The sequence below is a fragment of the Rhipicephalus sanguineus genome, chromosome 2 (assembly GCF_013339695.2).
Source record: "Rhipicephalus sanguineus isolate Rsan-2018 chromosome 2, BIME_Rsan_1.4, whole genome shotgun sequence".
Classification (NCBI taxonomy): Eukaryota; Metazoa; Arthropoda; class Arachnida; order Ixodida; family Ixodidae; genus Rhipicephalus; species Rhipicephalus sanguineus.
Genome location: NC_051177.1, coordinates 18,140,088 through 18,165,847, shown reverse-complemented (window position 1 = coordinate 18,165,847; position 25,760 = coordinate 18,140,088). Strand labels below are relative to the sequence as shown.

Here is a 25,760-nt window from a genome sequence, read left to right as displayed (position 1 = left end):
TTTTCGGTCACGGACAAGATGAGGATTTTTCGCTCACAACCAACGGTGCCGACGCCGACGGCGGAATTTCTGTGATACGAGCTCTTTAACGCTATCGCGTTAATATGGGCAACGGGCGTTACTTTTTGAATAACCTGGTATATATATATAAGCATCTGATACCAGGAAAGCTAACTAACACGATCACGATGCGAATGCACGGGCTGCATTATATTCAATGCTCCTGATTTGCGTCAGAGGCACTCCTGGCGGCAGTTTTGCAGCCCATGAAGCATTGTCAACCTCGAACTTTTAGCAGCGACGGGGCGCCGATAGGCGCCTCTATCAGCGCCACAGATACGTGTGTGCGCCTTTCAATCCCAGGCCAACAAATGTGTGACGACCTCCACGCTATGTCCTGCACATGTAGCGTCCACAAAGCCCCCAGATGCACTCGACCATTTTGTTCTATGGAAGCGGCTTATCTTATCAGCAGCTTCTCTCGATAACGAACGTGCTCGCAGGCATGCGGATATCTATACGAAGCGAGAAGTGCGTAGCGCGCGGGAGGAGGTTACTCCTGATGTGCCTGCCCTTATCGCTGCGGCCGACGCGCTAACGCTGTCCGAGACGCGCACAGGGGTGCGCCTGAATGGCTCTTCAAGAGTGCTAGGTGTGACTCGGCTGTGGACGCGCTCTCTTGCAATCTTGGAATGCAGTGACAACATTGACGTGTAGTGAAAAAATCCTTCAACAAGTGGACTGTACGCGGGCGTTCTCGTTTGCGGGCCACTCGGGACACCACCTCTTCCCTGTCGGGTCTGCGCCCACAACCTCCCGAACAAGCCTCGGCTACCGAAACCCGTGTTCGCCGTATTCAGAAACCTGGAAATTTCGGCACTCGTTGCCGCTTGGTCAGTGGGGGCACTCGTGAAGACGTCTGTGCTGAGGTCGTCGTGTTGTGTTACAAGACTACGCGCTACGCGGTTACAAGACTACGCGCTTACAAGACTACGCGCTAATCAACGAGCACAACTGCGCTGGAATGGATAACTTAACAAGGATTGAAGAAGAAAGACGCAAGGGTAACAGCCCTTACAAGGCTGCCGCCACCATTGCTGCTGTGGTGGCAATTGTAAGTACACCTGAGACTCCTTGACCACGCAGCCTTTTATAACTGTTGTGCTATGTTGTCAAACTGTTAATATTGATCAAGTTAGTGCTGCAGAAATGAGCGCTGTGGCATTTCGGAAATTCGCGTGATGTCAGCAACAAACGCGTATTCGTATGCAGGCCTTACATACCCATAACACTGTAAATCACTTTGACTCGCAATGCAATGTCAACGGTTCCATTACGAGCAGAGTAATTAGACATGATTTTTCTCATTTTTTTATGCTATCTCTCGCTTTAGTGGGGTAAATAATATTGGATTGAATGCTTTGAGTTGGTCATGCTTCTTTCATACTTTCAAGTGGGCCTAGATTGTCTGCGCACCAATTGACTAGTGTTCACAGATAGCCGCCCAATTACCTCACTTAGAAAAACAAGCATTTAGGAATTGCTGGGCTTTGTTGCTCAGTTACTGCGCGTCCCATTACACGTTACTCAACGTTTAGTTAGGCGTCGTCGTTTAGGCGTCGTTATTTCTACTTCTGTGTAGAAATAAAACTTTCTCATTTCATATATTTTTCTTTCGTTATGAAGCAATATAAAACGACACACCTTATAGGATTATTGCGCTATATATGGCTGATTTTGATAACATCATATGTCAGCCGTCGGCTTCACTCTTCCCACAATCATTAGTTCTTATTGCTTCGGATGCTTTCTGAAAATTTTGCATTAAAAGACGAAGTAATTCAGTTCTGAATCCACAGCAGCGAAGTTAAGCATAAACTCTGGACAATTCACTCAGTTCATGGTGCCATTTCACTCGTTTATAATGATATCTTTATATATGATATGTAGGTGACCCCGGCATCTTGAGATCGCAGATATGAAAAAAAAAAAGATGACACAAAATCGACCGCAAACTCAAGTAGTACAAATAAAACACTCAAAAGGCATGCCATGCACAAACGAACACAGATACAAAAAGGCAGGTAACGTAGCAATGTAAAGTCGACACAAAGTTCACACACGCTGATACGGATTATGTTTACACCAAGGAGCGCGAAAAAAAAATTTTCTTGATTTCTCCGTCTACTGAACATGCACTCGCAACAATAGCAATGGAACTCCCTCTTCCCCTGCAACTATTTCTAGATTTTAATATAGTTGTAGGTTTTTAGTTCTAGTTGTGTTAACGTTTCGTGGTTCATTATCAGATACTGATCCTCAGTGTAGCGTCCGTAGCTGGACACTTCACTGTGCGTACCGCAACATCAGTGATGCTTTTCTATTCTAATATACATTTCTATTTAACAAACTAACTAAACAAGTAAGACTAACTATCTGTCGTTTCTGGTTCAGCGTGACTGCTGTCCACAACAAAGGTATCGTAAAATCCTCTAGTGAAATGCGAGCTGATCATTCGGCACATAAAATAGCCATGCTTTGTCGAAGACGGCGTAGTGAAAGACATATGCATTTGCTGTAGACAGCAATCACGCTGAACCAGAAATGATAAATAATTAGTCTTCCTTGTTTAGTTAATTTGTTAAATCAAAATAAATATGAAGATATGTATAATAAGACTGTATTCCAAAAGATAACAGTGATGCTAGATATTTGTTTTTGTGTCTGCTTCGAGAAAAAGAGCGCCCACGAAGACGGGGCTATCGGGTGATTTCAAGAGCCCTCGGTGCTGAGACGTTAAAGAAACGTCTTTTCATTTCTTGGGTGTGTCCAGATAAGATCGAACACGAGGTCCCGGTCACCATTCCCGATTTTGATGAAATTTACTGTAGGTCTAGGCATTACACCCAGAACAATGGTTTCGCAGTTAGTATTGCGAAGAAAAATTTTTTTCGCCTGAAAAAAAATATACAAATTTTGGCCGCAAAAAACACTTTTCCGCAAATTTTGCGATTTCTTAATTTTGAGCGTACCTAGGGAAAAAACGGTGCACTTCTTCGTCACAATATTTATTCCCCTTAAAGAACAAGTGAAATACAATCTTATGAGTCTTTTATTTCCCTTGCTTGTCGAAGCACTTTTGAAGAAAAAAATCACAAACTTGGCAAATCGCACAAAATACCTTTATTTCGGGAATTTATTGCTGCATACAAGTTAAAGTGAGGATAATAAAACTCGGTACATATTAACTTTGATACTTTCGCTCTCTTTTAAAATAATTTGCTTGGTTTTATCGCCTTCTGTTTCACTTGATAAGTGGGCTGAAACGTAAGTGATTTACCAAAAACGTCGAACTTTGAAAATGATTTTCTCAAAAAGGCCATTTTTAATTTTTTTTAAATCTCTCTGATTGAAGTCAAGGACGTCATCTACAATTCTGCAGAAAAAAACGTTGCATTATTTTGGTTGCTAACAAGTTATAGTGCGTCAAATGTGACCATGGCAGCCTAGCGGCCGCGTCGTTCGTTATGTGGTGGAACTCGGATATAAGTTGCTAAAAATACTTGTACGTGACTTAATCACAAATCAGCAGCTCCACGCCAACAAATGCGCAGCCAGGTGTCATGGTTCAGCAAGCTTAGTCTTGCGATCAGCCGCTTGACACACCCGCGCCGCAGCGGCCGTTCGATGCTGCGGGCGCTCACTTTACATGAGTGCCGCTTCGAATGCGGATAAGCTCCGCTTGCGCGCCAAACTACGCTCAGAGGACGAACGAGAGAAGTAATGCATCACTGTGAAAGTTAAAGGCTGTTAAGTGCTAACAAATGTCATAGTATGCAACGAAAACTCTGCCGGCAATTTCCCAGTGAGCGCCTCCAGTAGTGCGCTCATGTGTTGCTTTCTCTCTTCTGATGGCCTAAAGATAATTAGTTTCATTCTATGAGCAACATATGACACAAAAGAAAGCCATTGACATCTAAAGAAAACTGTCATACGTGCTTCCGATGGTCGAACAACTCAAACTGCAGTTGTTCATCTCGTGCCAGAACACTTGTCAGCCGGCTGTGAAAAGAAGTGTGTCCAAGTCCATTGCTTCATTAAAGAACCGCTTTTACAATGCTGTATTGTTGTGCGTCCACAGATAGAATATCCAACGCAAGTCGAGCGTTTACACGATATTTTGCGGCTTCGCGCATAACAGCAGGGAAAAAAATACATGCGTGCTGTAATGAAGGCGCTCACTGGGAAATTGCCGGCAGAGTTTTCGTTGCATATTATGACATTTGTTGGCACTTAACGGCCTTCAACTTTCACAGTGATGCATTCCTTCTCTCGTTTGTCCTCTGAGCGTAGTTTGGCGCGCAAGCGGGGCTCATCCGCAGTCGAAGTGGCACTCATGTAATGTGAGTGCCCGCAGCATCGAGCGGCCGCTGCTGCGGGCTTCTCAAGCGGCTCATCGCAAGACAAAGCTTGCTGAACCATGACACCTGGCTGCGCATTTGTTGGTGTGGAGCTACTGATTTGTGATTAAGTCACGTACAAGTATTTTTAGCAACTTATATCCGAGTTTCAGCACATAACGAACGACGCAGCCGCTAGGCTGGTATGGTCACATTCGACGCACTATAACTTGTTAGCAACCAAAATAATGCAACGTCTTTTTCTGCAGAATTATGGATGACGTGCTTGACTTCAATCAGAGGGATTTTAGAAAAAATTAAAAATGGCCTTTTTGAGAAAATCATTTTCAAAGTTCGGCGTTTTTGGTAAATCACTTACGTTTCAGCCCAGTTATCAAGTGAAACAGAACGCGATAAAACCAAGCAAATTATTTTAAAAGAGAGCGAAAGTATCAAAGTTAATATGTACCGAGTTTTATTATCCTCACTTTAACTTGCATGCAGCAATAAATTCCCGAAATAAAGGTATTTTGTGCGATTTGCCAGGTTTGCGATTTTTTTCTTCAAAAGTGCTTTGACAAGCAAGGGAAATAAAAGACTCATAAGATCGTATTTCACTTGTTCTTTAAGGGGAATAAATATTGTGACGAAGAAATCCACAGTTTTTCCCCTAGGTGCGCTCAAAATTCAGAAATCGCGAAATTGGCGGAAAAGTGTTTTTTTGCGGCCAAAATTTGTATATTTTTTTTTCAGGCGAACAAATTTTTTTTCGCAAAACCAACTGCGAAACCATTGTTCTGGGTGTAATGCCTAGACCTGCAGTAAATTTCATCAATATCGGGAATGGTGACCGGGACCTCGTGTTCGATCTTATCTGGACACACCCTCTTGCAAATGAAGCAGCGTTACGAAGATTAGTCAGCAAGCACGAAGCGATTTTCATCGAGAACATCTTATTCCCTCGCAGTAAAATTTCGAGGTACAATATGGCGATCTTTTACACGGCATGTTCGAGGAGCAGATTGTGACGGCTCGTTGAAAGCACACATAAAATGCTTCCTTTTATCGCTTTCTTTAGCGCTTCATAAAAATTTTTATCTCTCCTTCTGTTTTCGCGTCTTAGAAGTCGCGTTGTACCGCTTCGAAAGCCGTCGCCACTATTAAGCATTTGCAATTTCACGCGACGTTGAGCCCCGATGAGATTGTTCGAAAAAGTGGGCCAGAAAATAACCTCGAAAAAAAAGTACAAATAGGTGAACGCAACGGGAAAGGTTATAAATGGTCAAATGACGTAGGCATATAAAAGTCTTACAAACGCCAGACTGCATGAACACCCTCGCTTGCCCAATCGTTTAATAAAGTTTGTTACTTCCATAACTCTAGCTTTCCTCTTGTGACCATCGTTTTTTTTTTCTGAGTCTACAGCTGGCATCTTCTGGCAAATTTTTTTTTCCATATTATAATACTAGGTGTAACAAAATGCGTTTAACCCTTATATACAAGCAGCAATGTGCAAGCCATTTTTGGGCACAAATGTCACAGTTGCCACGAGTAGATCGTTATCTGCGATATTATAACGCAGTGGCTCGTACAAAGAATTGTTCAAATTTGATAAAACAATTCTAAAAGTCGAAAGCAGCGGCGATGCAAAAGCCAGATGAGCCTGCCATTTGCGACTGTGATGTGTGCAAAAGAACTCCACCATGGTTTCACTTACAAATAATAAAGAGGGCGTGAATGGAAAAGCGGGTATGGTTATCAAGCTGTGGCCGTACGACATGCTACAGCATTGGCTGCAATGTAACAGAGGCACATAAAGGTGACAGCCGCAAACGTTTATGAAGAGAGAGACGCATAAGCGATACACGCATTGTCTCTTCTTGTAATTGCAACTACTGCTCTCTTAAAGGTCACTTTTACTGATAGGCTAGTCGATCAATGAATTTATTTACGATGAGGGAATAGTTAACCACCGATATGTAGCCATCATATAAGCAATGTTAGGTTGCTAAAAAAAGAATGAAAGGATGCCGTGAAGTACTACATATACCTGACGGCTGTACTACACATACGACATGTGGCGTATAAAGAATTAGCAGAGTAGTAGTCTCAAAGAAAAAAATTCGGCAGATCCCACGCATCGGTTTCCTGCGAAGCGGTCAGCGAGTATACTGTCCATGCTGCATAGCGTTACAAGGTACATCGACGTGTTTTTTTGTAAATTGAATAGTTGTGTGCACATCATGGGCTTACCAGGCACGTCGAATACAATGGCGTTTCAAGGGCAATTTATGGTGTGACGCAACGCCAGCACTCACGTTAGAGCACAGACGTCAGTTTTATCGAAACGAAGTGTACGCTACGGTGCGATGATGTGAATATTATTAGATGCGAAGTATCTTAAGGCGGAGCTCAATCCGGTGGTGGTGGTGGTGTGCGGCGTGACCACCCTTACTGCGCATGCGCATACCCTCTCCACACACCTCCTCTCCACTCCCCCCCACCATTCCCCATGTCCTCTACCCCTCTCCCCTTTCCCTCTCCACTCACCCTCTCCCCTCCCCATACCCCTCTCCACTTCCCCTCTCCCTTCCCCTCTCCATTTTCCCTATCTCCTCACCCTCTCCCCTCGCCCTTTCCACTTCCCCTCTCCGCTCCCCCTTTCCACTCTTCCTCTGAAATGCGGGCTAGACATGCCGAAATTCTCTCCTGCGCAACGCCGCGATGAGCTCGAGCGCATGCGCGTCCCCTCCCCTTCTCTCTCCTCTCCTACGCTGCCCCCCTCTCGCCCGCCTGTCGACCGCGTTCCCCGCTCGCCCTGTGAGAATTAACGGCCAGGCTAGATGGAAGATACGACGCGCGTAGCGTCCCTCTTCGCGTTCCACGACGCGAGGTCGGTAGAATGCCCACACTCTAAGAAAAAAAAGAGTCAAAAGAGGGTCACGGCCGCGTGACTCTCTTCGGGTGTCCATTTGACCCCTTTTGGAAGGTACAGGCAGAGAAAGAGAGTTCGCAATTCGACTGGAGTCACGGGACTCTCCTGAAGCGCGTTTCGATTGGCGGCGCCGCCGTATACGCCGTACATATCGCGCGCTGCCCTTTGGCGCCGTTGTGGCGCGTTGGCTCGACGACGGAGGCGAGGCAACGCGCCACAACGGCGCCGGGGTGGCGTGCCGCTTCTGTTTTCCTCTCTGTCTCCTCGTCTATTGGAATGCGTTGCGTGTTGGTCATGTTGGTTGCGCGGGTTGTGTGTCTGTTCATGCGCGTCTTCGGTGGTGTTGGTGTTGACGCCGGCTCCGTGCACGAAGTGACGCGGTGACGCTTGGAGGACGGAATATTCCTGGAGCTGCGGACAGGAACAACGGGCGCCAGTTAACGGTGAGTGTACTGCTTTCGTAGGTACTAATCATACAGCTTTAGCTGGGCGTCTGCAGCAGCTCTGCGGAAGTTATCTGCCCGCCATTTCCAACAGCAGCCTGTGTCCGCAGGGCTGTTGCGGATGCCTAACTAAAGCTGTCAGGTAACGAGTTGCCACCGCTATGCGCGTTGCTGTGCAAGCTCCCTTATAGTGAGCGATGCAAACAATTATCAAGGGTCATTTTTTGCTGATCGCACGTTGTGTCTGCGCTACTGAATGTGCAAGATGTCGTTTTGCGATGCACTTTAGTCTACTTCATAACATTTCCATCGACCTTGAGTGTGTAGCGTGCTTCGGCGCGTGGGAACGTGAAAAAAAAAATGCCTGTGTACAGAACGCTCAGACGCACTATATATAATGGTTTTTGTTGGCTTAAAGACGGTAGTTTGAGGTGCAGATATAGTACGGTGCTTCCAGAACGTACGCGGTAGTCATTCAAGTTGGACAAGCTTCACCGGTAAAGTGAAAAAGCTCTAGACTTTCGACGGCGCGCGTTGGTGCGGCCGCGGCCGTGCACTCTTCCCTCGTTTCTGTTGCTGTTTTCGTGATTTGCATACACTGCGATGACGTTGGGCTTTATTACAGAATCGAGTGAGTGTGCGTGATTGTGGAGCTATGTGCGGTAATTCTAGCATATGACATGTCTTCTCTACGTCAAAAAACTTGGTTCCTGACCATGCCTGTTTGCATTTGTTGTTTTGTTGTTAGCCTTTATTATGTCTGTGTGAACCACTTATTGTGTAGGTTTTGCAAACCTTTACTGCAATTTCATATTCTCATCATAATATCACGTTCTTGTTTTCAGATACCGTTTTTCATGGTGCTCACGCTGAACAGGAGCGACAACCTAGCAAGCCACAAGTCTGATGTCTCCAGCCGTCACCACTTCTTGATTTATTCTTAATCATAAGAATAAATATGGAATCGTGATGCCAATTTCTGCTGTTTATTTAGCACAATATGACACTGTGCACATCACAGTCACACATTTTAGTTGGCTATACTCATACAAGCATGTAAATGAGGAATACCTTAACTTCTTAATTGGAAATCACTGACCATCTTTTCGCGCTTTCTATATAACTTTGCTAGAAAATATGTGCTGTTTTGACGAGTTTTATTAAAATAATGCTAAAATTGAACTATTCTTTTTTTTGCAGTCGCTGGGCAGAACGGCAAGTATTATTGCACTTGCTTAAAATGAATACTCCACTATTTTCAACAGTAGTCGCGCAAAAGTAGAGCAAGGGTCAAAGGAGTAGCTTAAAATACTTGTGGAGTCGCTTGACGCTTCGGTGTGGCTCACTTGACCCCCGTAGGAGTGTTACCGGCAAGAGTCAGTCTGACTCCCTATAAGTGGTAACGTGATCCTCCCGATGAGAGTCTTTCCACTCTTCCTAGAGGGTCAGGGGACTCTCCTAGAGCGAGCCGACCCTGACCCACCAAGAGAGTCACCGTGACTATTTAAAGAGAGTCCTATACGTGGCAAGTCAGAACTCTCCGAAAAGAGTCACGCATACTCTTTTTTTTCTTAGAGTGCAACGAACGCCAACGGAACGCGATCGTGCAAGTGCTCCGGCTTCGCATCGCCTCTAGGTCCCCTTTAGCGGAAGATGGTGTAATTTTTTCTTCTGTGGTCGAGCAACGCTTGAATATAGCTTGCCAAGTCTAGAAGTAAATGTATAATGTTTATTACGCTGTTATAAAAGCGGAGCCGACACTGGAGCCACAATTGCCGTTAACTCGACATGGCGCTTGTATCATAGGAGTATATATGAAATGTTTATTACCTTGTTATAAATTTAGATAGCTAGCACTGCAACCACAATTGACGTTGCACCGACATTACGCTCGCATAGGCTGTTTTTCCAAACCAGTTTATAGACCTGGCGTGGCTCTGTGGCAGAATGCACGACTACCACGAATAATGCGTGGGTTCAATTCCTGCTGGGAGCCCGATTTTTATTCTTTGCATTTGTCGGATCAAGGCCGCCGATGTCGGTTTTTCTTAACGCTCTCGTGTTTAAACTAAGTCTGCTGTCGCCGTTCCTAGAGAGATAAACTGTGAATCACGTGGGAGTAGCCCACTGCGCGCTAGTCGCGTCTCTCAGGACTATTAATGAAGTTTGACCAACCAAGCAGCCTGTGGCTCATGCCCCCATACCACGGGATACGGGTATGTGCCACGCGTGACTGGAGGAAATTTGGGTCTCATGGTGTACACAAGAGGATTTTCACGTTATCCATGTCATGACCAGATAGTCATGTTCGTCATACACCCATACCCTCCTATACCAATTTTGCTCTATACCAAAGTTGAAGAGGTGACCATGAGAGTACCCAGACGTAGGCGGCTAGAGGTAGATTGCCTGAATTGCCTGAATTTTCAAAGGGTCATTTTTCTTTCAATGGAAACATTGAACCTTGGAACTAGAAAGTGTAGTTAAAAGACGAAAACTAAACAACGCAAACGGAAGGAATATAAATAACAGTTTCTTTTTTTTTATTGTTCTACTGTATTCTTGAGCAACAACATGGGCGGAAACTACGAGGGCGTTTCGTTCCTGCTGTCAGCAGCGCTCGCTTAAGTTTGATTACAGAGTGAAACATCGAGACGAGCTCACGTGTACCGCCTACGGTAATACCAGGTTTTCAGTGTACGCCAGGCTGAGTGTCGACGTGTCGATTCCACTTCGGTTGCAAAATTCCCTCGATATCCTTCTAACCTTCCTCTCCCTTCTTCTTTTGTTGCTGCAAGCATCGATGATGGATACTCAGAATTTTCAGTGGGACGACGCTCATCGATGCGCGCTACAATTGTGCGGTGATCGGTGGCAGGGAATAAAAGCTTTATCCACGGCGAAAGTATCTTCCGCTTCGAAACACGTGAAGCTTGCCATTCGTTGTTCTCGCCAGCCACACAGAATTTTCATAAAAGCAATAGCGATTCTTCCTTTCTCATCCCATTATCTTTGATTCCTTTCTGTTTTTTTTTTTGTGGTTTTTTATTGCGCATGTATCGTCAAAACAAATTCTTCAGTTCATCAGCACCCTTCAGAGTGAAATAAGCGGGTTTTGTGGCAGGAAGGCCAATACAGAATAACGAAATAAAAATGAGGTGGCTTGGCGCTCTGTCAGCTTACGTAGAATGTCAGGACAGGCGTCACCAGTAGACGTTTACATGTTGCAGTCTTGTGTAAACTACGGGAACACTATGGTTGAATATAATGTAAGACATTTGAAAATAATGTTGGAACTACGTGCATCAAGCTGTCCTATTTCGCTCTTGTAACATTCGCTTTAGAAAAACGTGTCCTCTATGCTGGTCGGTTTTCGTGTTCGGGGACTCTAAGAGACTGCTTATAGCGAGCGTATTACATTGTTCCTCATGTAGTTCTTACGGTCAAACAGCCTTCACCAGGCAAAACGATGTCGAACACATTTTACACGCATTCATTCTATTTCTATGCCTATACAGTGCTACTTGAATCAAGACTTTTTGAGTAAACTGCTACGCTAATTTTATCTACAGGTGATAGTCATACCGGTCTTGTAGCAACTCGAAAATGTTTTCTTACCTCTTCATCTCGCTTACAGTGCGAGTTCATTGAAGTGTGGAGTTTTGGATGGACGCTGCTGACATTCTTGGTTCCAGAATCGTTGGGCAACCTCCACAACACCACCCTCAGTGGGGAATTCGAAGGCATTAGCCTGCGCTACGGTAAGTCCGTTGTAATGCTGCACTTGCAGGAGAGAGAGAGAGAGAGAGAGAGAGAGAGTGGAGCGCTCGTTTACTGTGCATACGGTGAAGGTTAAACAACAACCGTAGATGACCGAAATTAATTTGGAGTCATCCACCGCGGCCTCTCTCACAGTTTTCCGAACGTTAAGCGCAGCCTCTTAACAAATCACATTGTATGCGTGGTTGAGAGGTCGCTTAGAAGGAATCATCACAGGCATAGCGGTTTGTCGAGAAAAGCACGTTTTCAAGGAATTCCGATTAAAGCTTGTGAATTCAATGCATTCGTGCTTCTGGACCTATCAAAATGCTAAGTGTGCCATTGAAGTGAGTACTAGGGCGGCTTTTGCCCCCTGGTAACACAGACTTAGCGGACAAATAGAAGAAACAAACAAAATAAAAAGGGCTTAATGCTAATTTAGAGATTAAAAAGCAATGATATTGTAAGGAACCCACGGGGGGGTGGGGATAATACGAAGTATATATATATATATATATATATATATATATATATATATACGTCGTAAGACGGCACGACGGCAACGAATCATTGCAACAGACTGCGTATTATACATTACTCCAAAGATTTTTTTTCCTGTGAAGAACACTGAGCGACCTCGCCAGTTTTCAAATTTTTCCGCAAGAAAACGACACATAAACACACGCACCCTGTCAATAGAAACTAAATCAGCCAAATACGCTTGCGTGTTGTAATGTAATGATCTTCGTATTAGCGACATTTTATGTGACATTGAAATAGAATACTCACTTGTCCCTAGTAATTTGAAACGCTTTGTTCCGAACCGATATTTTATTTCGGTTCGGATTCGGTTCGGCTACAAGCACGTTCCGAGAATATCGGTTTGGTTCGACATTCTGGGCATGACTGACTAAGTTATTAGCGCTCGTCATCAAATGGAACGCCAACAATAACAAAAATTAAACATCATTGTAGGTGTATTCCCAAACCGTATCACAGATAGCTGTGTCTCATGCTTTTTAAAGATCACGATTTCGAAGGTTAAGATAGTGACGGTTTCAAGTACGCCCTATGGGGCAATCATAACGAACAACATAACTGCCAGCGACAAGTTATCTTTTCGTCCGCTTTACTTTCTTCACATTTATATCCTAACACTACAAATAACATCCCCTATGCTTTCCTTGGCATAATTGTCTGTTAGTTCTCATTATTAACTATCATTTTGTCCCTGCGAATGTTCGACATAAACGGTGATCGCATCATTTAAAAAAATTTTGAGAACCACCATTCAGACCAAACATAGTTTGCCGATGCCACCTTTGTGCGTTAGATTTCCGAATGCACATAACGCGCCTGAATGAAAATTCTACAGAAAGGCGTTCTTTCCTGACCTCCACAGGATGCGCAAGTAAACAGCGCAAGCTTTCCACACTTCATTCTCAAACAAAACCCACGCGTGCCCTTAACCGCGAAACTGTGAGTCAGCGGGAGGTATTGAAATGGCGACTCAGGAGCACGCGGGGTAATCATGCGGGCTTCGCAGCCGGCGCACTCCGCTGAACCATCTCGTCATATCCCCACATTCCCCCAGCTTCGCTGACGAAACGGACCCAGTTTCGTAATCTGCTTCGCGTTGCGGTGTGCGCTGGCGCGCTTTACTCCGAACGGCTTCATTAACGAAACTGTGCGCATCTGGCGAACCTAGAATCCCATTGTTTCCGAGGGGGGAAAAGTGTCCGAACGATCGCAGCGCGAACCGGTATGGGACAGCTCTAATGAGTTTATCCGTGGCTTCCGTACGAGCACCCTCGCCTCACCGTATATAAATTCACGATCACGAATAATGCGCCATAAGAAAAACGGGAACGCTGTGGCTGCTCGCGATTGAAACGTTGGTTACAAAACAACACAGACACACGAATGTACAGTTTTATAAAACTGCACTGCTAATCAGGACAGTGCAGTGCTATAAAAGGAAAAAGAAAGCTGAAGGGATCAAAACGAGAAAAATTAATTTATTTGCCCCCTGCGAGAACAGATTCGCAAAATGTAGACAACGCATCCTGCTATCTCTTCCAACGCTGCCATACGTTTTCACAACTTGCTGCGTCAATATATTGTCACGCCCGCTTCTGGCTTTATTTTGATGTATTCGGGTTTGACCCGCAAGGATGGTTAGCAACGCTCGACGCAGACCACGCCACAGTGTTTGAGAAGCTTCGCGATTGTAGTAGATCATTTTGTTAAGATTGCGCACACGACACGAATAGTCAAGATTATTCCAGAGCTTGCGCGACCACCAGTGATAAGGCCGGAAAGTTCGATGCGTGATGTATAAAAGACGGCCCCAGCGATGATCAGTTTTATCGATGGCCAACGCCCATGTTCGCCGCTATCAGTGTACAGTGTGTATTACTATAGCTTGACTTTCCATTTCCCGGCCACAAGTTCGGCCAAATAAAGAGTTTCATCTTGGACACGCCTACTGCTGCCTTCGTCGACGCCACGACCCCGTGACATCTGGTGGAGGTGCTGTTCGTTCATGTTCCGGACGCCCCCGTCAAGCCGTGAACCCAGCCCAATTCGTGGCGAAGACGCCGACACCATCACGGACAGTCGAACCAGCCGTAGACTGAAAGGCCTGCGCACAACGTCACCGCTCTCGTCGGCACTGGAGCCGACTACTCCGTCGTCAGTGACCGTTCGCCACAAAGTTGAATAAAGTTAGGACTGCTTGGCAAGGCCCAGAAATCCGGACCGCTGGAGGCCATATAATAACGCCGGCTGGAGTCTGGACCGCAAGAGTCACCATCAATAATCGGACTTATCCTGCGAGCTTTGCAATCTTACAACATTCCTCCACGGATGTGATACTTGGAATGGACTTCCTAAGTGACCACGGCGCTGTCATCGACCTGAGGTCTGAGTCGATAACACTAATCTCAGACAAAGCGCTGCCGCCACACACGACGCCAGGAAACCCTGCATTGAATGTGATAGAAGAGCACGTCATCATTCCGCCTCTATCCAGAGTCATCATTTTCGTCGGCACTAAAGAACCCACAGACTTTGAAGGCGTCATCGAGGGCGATCGGCACCTGCTTCTGAACCGTCACATTTGCGTCGTAAGAGGCATAGCCGACCTGCGTGATGACAAAGCAGAGGTAGTGCTGACAAACTTCAGCCACGAATATAGGCACCTTAACATTAGTACGACGGTCGCCTACATCGGCGAATTCGTGGACGCCAGCAATGCTTTCGCCCTTTTCGATGCTGCCGAACCTGCTTCGACGGATCGAGGTCCCCAACCTGATTTCGACGTCAACCCGAGCCTTCCGAAGCACAAGTAAGACCAGCTTAAAGCCCTGCTCCTGCAATTCAAGGACTGCTTCTCGTCGTCGTCAAGAATTTGACAAACTCCAGTCGCGAAACATCGCATCATAACAGAACGCAAGGCCGTTAAGAAACAGGTCGACAAAGAAGGACATATACCCTCTCCCACGAATAGACGACGCCATAGATCGACTCGACAACGCGAAGTACTTTTCGTCGATGGACCACAAGACCCGCTACTGGCAAATAGAAGTCGACGAGAGAGACCGAGAAAACCCCGCCACGGTGGGCTAGTGGTTATGGCGCTCGACTGCTGACCCGAAGGTCGCAGGATCTAATCCCGGCAGCGACGGCTGCATTTTCGATGGAGGCGAAAATGTTTGAGATCCATGTACTTAGATTTAGGTGCGCGTTAAAGAACCCCAGGTGGTCGAAATTTCCGGAGCCCTCCACTACGGCGTCCCTCATAATCATATCGTGGTTTGGGGACGTTAAACCCCAGATATTATTATTAGAGACCGAGAAAAGACTGCCGTTATAACACCAGACGGCCTGTTCGAGTTCAAGGTCACGCCCTTCGGTCATTGCTCGGCACTTGCGGCTCTTCAACGCGTTATGGACGCAGTACTGGCCGGCTTGAAGTGGCAGACGTGCCTCGTATACTTGGACGACGTCGTTGTGCTTGCATGAACTTCGACGAACACATCCGGCGCCTTGAAGCTGTACTTCAAGCAACCAAGACCTCCGGACTCACCTTGAAGCCAGAAAAGTGCCGCCTCGTGTATGAGGAGCTTTTGTCTTTGGGTCACGTGATCAGCAAGGATGGTGTTCGCCCAGACCTGCGGAAAACAGCTGCCATCACTGCCTTCCCACCACCCACCGAAAAGAAGGCCGTACGCCGTGCGCCTACTACATACGCTTCGTCAAGGAATTTTCACAAATAGCCGAGCGCTAACGCACCTCACGAAGACCGACGTTCCATTCAAGCGGGAAACGGCGCAAATCAAAGCATTTCAAGAACTGAACCGACGCCTTCACATTCCTCCGATACTAGCGTACTTCGATGAATACGCCGATACGGAAATCCACGCCGACGCAAGCAGCGTAGGACTCGGCTAGAGTGTACTGGAACAGGGGAGTGCCCGGAACGAGCTTCGAAAAGTGAAGCCCATACAGGGTCAATCCGCTTGCAGCGCTGCAATCGGTAGTCTGCAATGTGTCGTCGTTTAAGAGAAGCGCGCGGCTCCGCCGAAATGGTGCAGGAGTAGAATGCCCGCTTCCCACTCAAAAGGCCCGGGTTCGAATCGCAGCTGCAGATGGTGGGTTTTCATTCTTAATGTCACCTTTTGTAGCTGTATTGGTTTTCCTTTGTTTCTTAAAACTACCTGAAGTTACTACGTGTTGGTTCAAAAATTTATGCAAAATGTCAAGTAAAATAGAAGAAATTTGAGAGCCAGAGCAGTTATTTGCAGCGCCACCGCCCAGGATTTTACAAAAACGTAAAGTATGGCCTCCGAGATTTTCGCGCAGACGAGACTCGAAACAAGATTTCACATTTTACGTTACTTTTTGTAGCAATACGTAGCAACAGAAGCTAGTTTTAAGAAAGAAAGTGAAAAATGAACGCAGCTATAAAAGGTGACACTAAGAATAAAAACACACCATCTACAGCTGCGATTCGAACCCGGGCCTTTTGAGTGGGAAGTGGGCATTCTACCCCTGCACCACTTTGCCGGAGCCGCGCGCAGCTCTTAAACGACGACACATTCCAGACTACCGATCGCAGCGCTGCAGGTGGATTGACCCTGTTTGGGCTTCACTTTCTGTACATTGGTGCTGCGGCCGTTCCAAGCACTCCCCTGTTCTAGTACAACTCGGCACCGTCCTTGTGACGTCACGGAGTCGACGTCACGACCCCATGATAATACATTTATGACGAAAAAAAATCTCATTTTAAGATTCAACTATTCAACAGAAAAATATGTACGCCGTTGTTAAGGGCTTCTGATTGAATTCGACCAACTTGGCTTTTTCCGAGTCCAGTCATCGTTTAGTGTACGAGATTATTTTGGCAGTATCTTCCATGAGAATGTGGCCGGCTGCGAGGCTTCGGCAGCCACTGAGCATCGGACGGGCACGGTTGCGCGCGCGTTATTAAGACAGGGATTAGCAGACCACTCATAACCTTGTAGTGCGTGCTGTTCTCAGTGCTCCGTTTTAATTGAAGCGATAGACAGCACGAAGCTCCCTTCGCCGGCTGCAGCTGCAGCGCTCACTTACGCCAGCGTTTTGTTGAGTTACGCCAGATAGGATAGGAGATAGTTTCTAGTCTGACTTCGTATAACATTCCAATTTGTCGCTATCGCATTCATTGCTTCGGCGTTGCGGCGAAACTGACCTACTTTATTGTTATGAATACGCGACGAGGGGCTTTTTTCACCTGCCATGGCTTTAAAGCGACTATGGCGACTACGGGGGCGACGTGTCAAAACAGCCGTGTACTTAGGTGCCGTTTAAAGAATTCCAGGTGGTCGAAATTAATCTGTAGCCCTCCATTATGGCATGCTTCATAATCATGTCGGTATTTCGCCACGTAATGCCCCACAATGTTCTTAATTCTTTTAAGTAAAATTACTTTCATCATTGAAGAGTCTGCAACAAAGCCTAATGCCTTAACTGTTGCTATCACAGCCTTCTGATGACGCCCGAAGAAGTTGCTATTGTAGCCCAGCCGAGTTAGTAGGTTCCCGACTCTTTAAAAAAATGTCTTAATACGATAGGTTACTGGTGCAGCTGTGGCGTAACTATTGGAGCGTTGAGCCTACGAGCCAGCAGCATCGAAACGATCAGAGTGCGCGGGTGTGTGACGAGTTCCTGGCAGAGCAGTTACTTCTGAAAATATACTTGCTGTATACAACTCAATCACGCTATGCAGTCTACCATGCAAGGAAAGTTTCATGAAAGAGTACAACAATCAAATGTTGACATTTTTTCCAAACATTTTCTTTCAGAGTACACTTTCTGCGTGGTTGCACTGTTGGTTTTCCAGCTGCTTTATTTATTCACTGCAGCAGCTCTGGTGTGGTCGAATGAGGTAAGTGTGTCACAGTATGCACAGACCACGTCGCTTTCTTTTTTATTTACCTTCATTATTTATATTTATGTTTACTTACCTACAACGTCGTCCTGAAGTGTGGTATATATCAAAATGCAAGACAAATTACGGAAATCAAATGTTAAAATTTCAGCTGCCTACACTTTTAAACCGCATAATAAGGCAACGCAACTTTAACATATTTAGTATAGTATATCACCAAAATACCTTCGTTTAGTGTTTGCATAATGATGTGATATGGCGACTACCTTCTCTCTATCCCTGCATTGTAACATCTTTTTTGGTAACAGCGTCCTGAAACTCATACATATATCTCCTCGTAGGTGGTACCAGCGCCACAGGAGGCGCTGGTTGTACTCACTTAGCCACACGTTTCTTTTCTACCCTGTGTGCTTGGGGACCAGGCCCCTCAAGCTGTTCTAACAGCTTTCACCGTCCTCCTCGTAACATACTCTTGTTGCGGAATAAAATTTCAATTTGAACTTCTGTCGGCGGTAAATGTGGCCTTGAAAGAGCTCGCCTCTTCCCGTTTCCTTAATCGATACACGCTGCGGTGTTTATGTTGCAGAACAACAAGGCCACGGCATTTCCACTATTTGTTTTTACATCCGTCATCAGCCTTCTTCTGAGCGTATCCATAACAATATACTTCTGCGCGAGCTCCGAGGTGAGTATGTGATTTTGTCATCACCTTATCAATCATTTCAGTCAAACAGGGCCAGTCTCTGAGTATTTGTTGGCAAGAAAAACGAACCAGAGCAGAAAGAGGGAGAGAGAGTAAAAGAAAGGGAGCGAGTTTAACCATGCTTGCAATAGGTTTGCTGCGCTACGCTGAAGGAGGGGAAGTGGGCAATAATATAAAAGGAAATGGAAAAGGACTGGGAAAAGCAAACGGATAACCCGGAACGTAAAGCAAAAGGAGCGCGAAATACAGCCAGCTAAGGCTTCACCACGTCGATAATCTTCCCCTCCGTGGTGGTCTCGTGGTCATGGTGTTCGACTGCTGACCTGGAGGTCGGGGGCTCGAATCCCGGCCGCATTTTGATGGAGGCAAAATGCCAGAGGCCCGTGCACTTAGATTAACGTGCACGTTAAAGAACACCAGATGGCCAAAATTTTCTGGAGCCCTCCACTACGGCGTCCCTCATAATCACCTGGTGGTTTTAGGATGTAAAAGCCGAACAATTATTATTATTATTATTATACTTAGTGCATGAACATGAGCAGCAAGGGCTCTCTCACGTTCGCCATTTTTCCACTGCATTGGTTTGAATAATGCTTGAAGACAAAGTGAATTATTTTCACCCACCTTTTAAAATAACGACGACAAATATTGAGTTGAACACTCTTGTACGTGTGTAGGGAAAACAGCACTTGTCGTGTGCGGTCTTCCAATTTGCATATTAGTATTCTACGGATGGGTTTCGGTGCCATCATACGGGGCCTTGCCATCATGTATTTTTATCAACTAAAGGAACAGTGCTCCGACAGACGCACACACGTGAGAAACGTTGGGCTGGCGTATTCGACGTTTCATGATCCTATTAATTCACGTACCGATATGCAAAAATAAGCAAACACCCGTGTGACAGCCCAAGATGGCGGTGCCCACGTGTCTTACGTAAAATCGTCTATACTACATGACCAAGTCCGTCGCCGCGCGAAAGCCAACCTTCGAGAGCCTACTGTATTAAGTAAGCCGACTGCACACTACTGTCGCATATTTTCTAAACTCACAACATAATATTTTAGGCTACCTTTGCTCAAGTACATTTGCTTCCTTTGGCATCAATTCGTATGGTATAGTAAACAGTCAGTTATGTTGTTTCATTTAAGTCCTGCCCAACTTTAGCATTTCGTTTGTTCGGTAATGAAGTCAAGCCTAGACTACTTCGTATCAATTCTTAACAACAATATAAGCGAGGAATTTCAACCCATTTCCCTCCGCTATTGTAGTACTGTCGGCTAAGCCACAGACAACCATCGTAAGATCGAGCTCCGATCAGCAGTTTAAGGCGATTTGACCAGTTCAGTTGGCAAGCTATCGTGGTAACAAACAGTGGAAAACTGACGAGGACAGAGAACCAATAAAATAGTCGTCCATCGCAAATCGTAGATTTTCGGTCCTCGCCAATTTGATTCAGTCAGTTGCCATAGTATAGCTTAAATTGCGTGTGCGTCGCAGGCGACACCACCGGAAGTCGAATAACAACGTCAGCTCCCTGGGACCGCCTATTCGCTTTCCTCTTTTTCATCCAGATGTTCTTCTGAGAATCAGCTGTCGGCAGAAGAAAACGCGCGATTCCACAAATGCTATTCGGATGTAGGGAGTAGGCTCGACTGCTACCAGACGGAGTCGTTTCGGTTACTGACCTCAATGGATATCGGGAACAGTCAGAGCGGGTGTCATGTAACGTCGTGACACGTGACTTGCGACGAGGCTATATATCTGACCCCAAACACGGCCGCGTCGTACTTCTCTCTGGCCATCGCACTTTTCAGTTTTGCTACGAACCCCCTTGTCCCAGTGCAATGAAGCAGGTCTGTGTGCTTGATTGACCTGTGTGCTTGTTTGTAAATTGTTCCTATCTCTTTTGCTGTCACCTTGCCTTTTGGCACGTTCTCACTCTTGATAAACGACAATCAGCCTCACACTGATTGCAGAGTGTATAAATTAAGTCCTAATAACAATGTCGTTATTTCAGATGATATTCACGTACTTCTTCGAACCGGAAAACGAGAAAGCATTGGCTCACTTCCTCATCTTCCTCTACTTCTCCCGCTACTTCTTCCTTGGCTGGATTGTCAAGGTGAGCGCGCTATCTGGCCCTTGACATCGCTCTTGAAAGCGACTGGCTTCAGTGGTCGACTGTAGGCATATTGGACAACCGCGCGTGTGCCTCTCTCGCTCTCTCTTTTCATTTGTTGATTTCTTTCCCCCAGACTAGGGTGACAAACCCGCCTGGTTGACCTTTTCTTCCTTTCCCTCTCCTTCTCCCTAAACTGCACTCCCCATGAAGCAATGCTCACCTCTTTCGTGCATAGAAAGCAATGTTGTGCCTCTCTCGCTCTCTCTTTTCATTTGTTGATTTCTTTCCCCCAGACTAGGGTGACAAACCCGCCTGGTGGACCTTTTCTTCCTTTCCTCCTCCTTCTCCCTACACTGCACTCCCCATGAAGCAATGCTCACCTCTTTCGTGCATAGTGCCACGCCCGCTTCTTCTTTTATTTTGATGTGTTCGAGTTTGACCAGCAAGGACGGTTATCAACGCTCGACGCTGGACCCGAAGCAGTGTTCGAGAAGCTTCACGATTTTGGTAGATCGGTTTGTTAAGATTGCGCGCCGCACGCGAATGTTCCAGCTTTGTCGAGAGATAACGCCGCCACCAGCGATATTGCTGGAAAGTTCCATAGCGCCTGTATAAAAGCCGACGCGCTTGACCGCTTGTCAGTTGATCGACGGACGACGCCCTGTTCGCCGCTATCATTGTACAGCGTGTATTGCTGTAGTTCTGGTTCTCATTTTCCCGGCCACAAGTTCGGCCAAATAAACAGTTTCATTCTGCAAACGCCGACTGCTGTCTTCATCGACGTCACGACCACGTGACATCTGGTGGAGGTGCTGCTTCTTCCATGATCCGGACGCCCCCGCGAAGCGCTGACCCAAGCCCAAGCCGCGACGAGGACGACGCCAAGGAGAACCCGGATCGTCGAACAAGCCGCAGGCAGAAGGGACTGCCGCCAGAGCACGGGCTCCTTCCCGAAAAAGACAGACAGCCGCAGATCCCAACATCGACCGCAGCGACAATGACCGACACCGTGCAGCCTGCGCCGATCCTTCTTCGGCATCCCAAGGAGCCGCCAACCTTCCGCGGATCGTCGTTTGAAGACCCTGAAACCTGGCTTGAAACATACGACCGTGTCGCCGCCTTTAACAACTGGACCAATGAAGACAAGCTGCGTCACGTGTACTTCTACCTCGAAGACGCGGCCAGAACCTGGTTTGAGAATCGGGAGTCTTCACTGCAGACCTGGGATCTTTTCCGCAGCGCATTCCTGCACACGTTCACAAGCGTCGTGCGCAGGGAAAGAGCCGCTTCTTTGCTGGAGACCCGGGTGCAGCTGCCAAACGAAAACGTCACCATCTTCACGGAAGAGATGACTCGACTTTTCCGTCAGGCCGACGCTGCGATGGCGGAAGACAAAAAAGTTCGACTGCTCATGCGGGGTGTCAAACAAGAACTCTTCGCGGGACTTGTCCGCAACCCGCCAACGACGGTCGCCGAATTCATCACCGAGGCTACGACTAGTGAGAAGACACTGGACATGCGGACGAAACAGTACAACCGCTCGCCGCTGTGTGCAACCTATACCGAAGTGCACTCACTAGCCACCGACGACTTGCGCGAAACCATCCGAGCGATCGTGCGGGAGGAGTTGCGCAAGCTGTTACCCTCGCCGCAGCCTCAAGTGGATTCGATCGCAGATATTGTCCGCGAGGAAATCAAAGAGTCACTGGGTGTTCCTCAGCCGGCACCGCCGCAGCTTCAAGCAATGAGTTATGCTGCTGCAGCCCGACGCAACGCCCCCCCTCCTCGCCCACGTCAAGACGCCGCGCCGCCCCAGCAGTTCCGCCGCCAGGCACCACCGCCGCCACCACCGACGTCATACCGCCCGCCAGCCGGTCAGCGATACACGCCGAGGAAGACCGACGTTTGGCGCGCCCCCGACCATCGTCCACTCTGCTACCACTGCGGAGAAGCCGGCCACACCTACCGCCGCTGCCATTATCGACAGATGGGACTGCGTGGGTTCGCCGTCGACGCGCCGCGTCCACAGCAGGGGGAACGACCACGTGACATCGCCGACTACCTGGCAGGAGCGCAGTGGACCCCCCGAGGACCTTCCCGATCGCCGTCGCCAGGCCGCTACGCCTCTCCCCAACGCCGACCATACACTGGCCCAACCCGGGCCGGTCACCTAGCCCGCATCCGGAAAACTAAGGGCAGCAACCGATGGAGGTGCGGTTGCTGTACGACGAAATACCGAAGACCCTCCGCCGCCGACGCCGCCGCCACGACGAAGGCTTCAGGGCACGACGCGAACCCCTGACGACGAAACCTCGCGGACCGAAGTAGACCTGACGACGCAACGTGGAAGCAGCGGAACAAACAGACGTAGCCGTGACCGACGCCACGACCTAACTGCAACGCAAGACGACGAACTAGCGACCTCGACGTTCTTATTGACGGCCACAGCGTCATAGCCCTCGTCGACACAGGAGCCGACTATTCTGTCATCAGTGGACCGTTCGCCACCAAGCTGAAGAAAGTTAGGACAGCCTGGGAAGGCCCCGAAATCCGGACAGCTGGAGGTCACCTCGTAACTCCGGAGGGAATCTGCACAGCGAGACTCACCATTAACAACCGGATTTATCCCGCGAACTTCGTAATCCTGCCGCGTTGCTCGAGAGATGTCATCCTTGGTATGGACTTCTTAGGCCTTCATGGTGCGATCATCGACCTGAGGTCTAAGTCAATAACACTGTCCACGGAAAAGGCACTACCGCCGCACACTCCGCAAGAAAGCATGCCTTGAATGTGCTGGAAGACCAGGTCACCATTCCCCCTCGCTCCAGCGTCATCATTTCCGTCGGCACTCAGAAATCAGCAGACCTGGAAGGCGTTGTTGAAGGCGACCAGCACCACTTGATTAACCGCAAGATTTGCGTCGCAAGAGGAGTAGCAGAGCTGCGGGCAGGGAAAGCAACAGTTATGCTCACGAATTTCAGCAACGAGTATAAGCACGTGAGCAAAGGCACGACGGTCGCCTACATCGAAGAAATCGTAGAAGCCAGCAATGCTTTCGGCCTCACCGATTCTCCCGAGCCTACTCCGACGAATAAAGCGCCGCAACCAGCTTTCGACATCAATCCCAGCCTTCAGAAGCACAAACAAGAACAGCTTAAAACCCTGCTCTTACAATACAAGGACTGCTTTTCGTCGTCGTCAAGAATTCGGCAGACTCCCGTGGCAAAACATCGCATCATAACAGAGGAAAGCGCCAGACCACTCCGTCAGAGCCCGTACAGAGTTTCGACGCGAGAACGCGAGGCCGTGAAGAAACAGGTCGACGAAATGCTACGCGACGACATCATCCAGCCGTCGAAGAGTCCGTGGGCATCCCCGGTGGTGCTAGTGAAGAAGAAGGATGGGACTCTACGTTTTTGCGTCGATTATCGTCGCCTGAACAAAGTCACAAAGAAGGACGTGTATCCCTTCCCCGGATAGATGACACCCTGGATCGATTACACAACGCAAAGTACTTTTCGTCGATGGACCTCAAGACCGGTTACTGGCAAATAGAGGTTGACGAGAGAGACCGAGAAAAGACTGCTTTTATAACACCAGACGGCCTAGTTCGAGTTCAAGGTCATGCCCTTTGGTCTTTGCTCGGCACCTGCGACATTTCAACGGGTTATGGATACAGTACTGGCCGGCTTGAAGTGGCAGACGTGTCTCGTGTACTTGGACGACGTCGTTGTGTTTTCCTCAAACTTCGACGAACACCTTCGGCGCCTTGAAGTTGTACTTCAAGCAATCAAGACCTCCGGACTCACCTTGAAGCCTGAAAAGTGCCGCTTCGCGTACGAGGAGCTCTTGTTCTTGGGTCACGTGATCAGCAAGGATGGTGTTCGCCCGGACCCGCGGAAAACAGCTGCCATCGCTGACTTCCCGACGCCCACTCGACAAGAAGGCCGTACGCCGTTTTCTCGGCTTGTGCGCCTATTACAGACGTTTCGTCAAGGAATTTTCACGGATCGCCGAGCCGCTGACGCAACTCACGAAGGCCGACGTCGAATTCAGGTGGGAAACGTCGCAAGTTCAAGCATTTCAAGAACTGAAACGACGCCTGCAGACGCCTCCCATACTTGCGCATTTCGACGAATACGCCGATACGGAAATCCACACCGACGCAAGCAGCGTAGGACTCGGCGCCGTCCTTGTGCAAAAGACCGACGGATTCGAAAGGGTCATCAGTTATGCTAGCCGGTCGCTATCAAAGGCAGAAATCAACTACTCCACAACAGAAAAGGAGTGCCTGGCCATCATCTGGGCTACATCGAAGTTTCGGCCCCTACCTCTACGGCCGGCCCTTCAAAGTTGTGAGCGACCACCACGCCTTGTGTTGGCTAGCTAACTTGAAGGACCCTTCAGGTCGCCTCGCACGGTGGAGCCTACGACTTCAAGAATTTGACATACCGTCGTTTACAGTCCGGAAGAAAACACTCCGACGCTGACTGCCTGTCCCGCGCCCCCGTCGACCCACCGCCGCAGGACGACATGGAGGATGACTGCTTCTTGGGAACCATAGTGCCGAAGACTTCGCCGAACGACAGCGAGCGGACCCAGAACTCAGGGGCCTTGTGGAATACCTCGAGGGCAGGACCACCTTTGTTCCCAAGGTATTCACGAGAGGACTGACGTCGTTTTTCTTGCGCAACGGTGTTCTCCTTAAGAAGAACTTCTCGCCCGCTTCGAGCCGATTCCCTCTCGTAGTGCCCTCGACATTGCGACCAGAGGTCCTCCAGGCTCTGCATGACGAACCCGACGTCTGGACACCTGGGTGTTTCTCGCACGCTCCGCAAGAATACAGGAAAAGTACTACTGGCCGCGCCTTGTCGCCGACGTAACTCGCTACGTCAAGACCTGCCGGGACTGTCAGCGACGCAAGACACCGCCGACTAGGCCAGTCGGACTTCTGCATCCTAT

At 47.8% G+C, this 25,760-nt stretch overlaps 1 protein-coding gene across 2 annotated transcripts in view; it reads left to right on the top strand.

Annotated features, from left to right (window-relative positions):
- Nucleotides 1-564: 564 nt before the first annotated feature.
- Nucleotides 565-25,760, top strand: part of LOC119382471 (serine/arginine repetitive matrix protein 1) — a 71,590-nt gene continuing 46,394 nt past the window's right edge. Inside the window, exons 1-5 of one of the 2 annotated variants that reach the window (XM_037650179.2) lie at nt 565-1,114; nt 11,416-11,539; nt 17,885-17,967; nt 18,557-18,655; nt 20,694-20,798. In XM_037650179.2, the coding sequence (XP_037506107.1) occupies nt 1,025-1,114; nt 11,416-11,539; nt 17,885-17,967; nt 18,557-18,655; nt 20,694-20,798 (501 nt within the window). In that variant the 5' untranslated portion in view covers nt 565-1,024. The remainder of the gene's footprint in view (nt 1,115-11,415; nt 11,540-17,884; nt 17,968-18,556; nt 18,656-20,693; nt 20,799-25,760) is intronic. The other variant, XM_037650178.2, reaches the window with a different exon arrangement.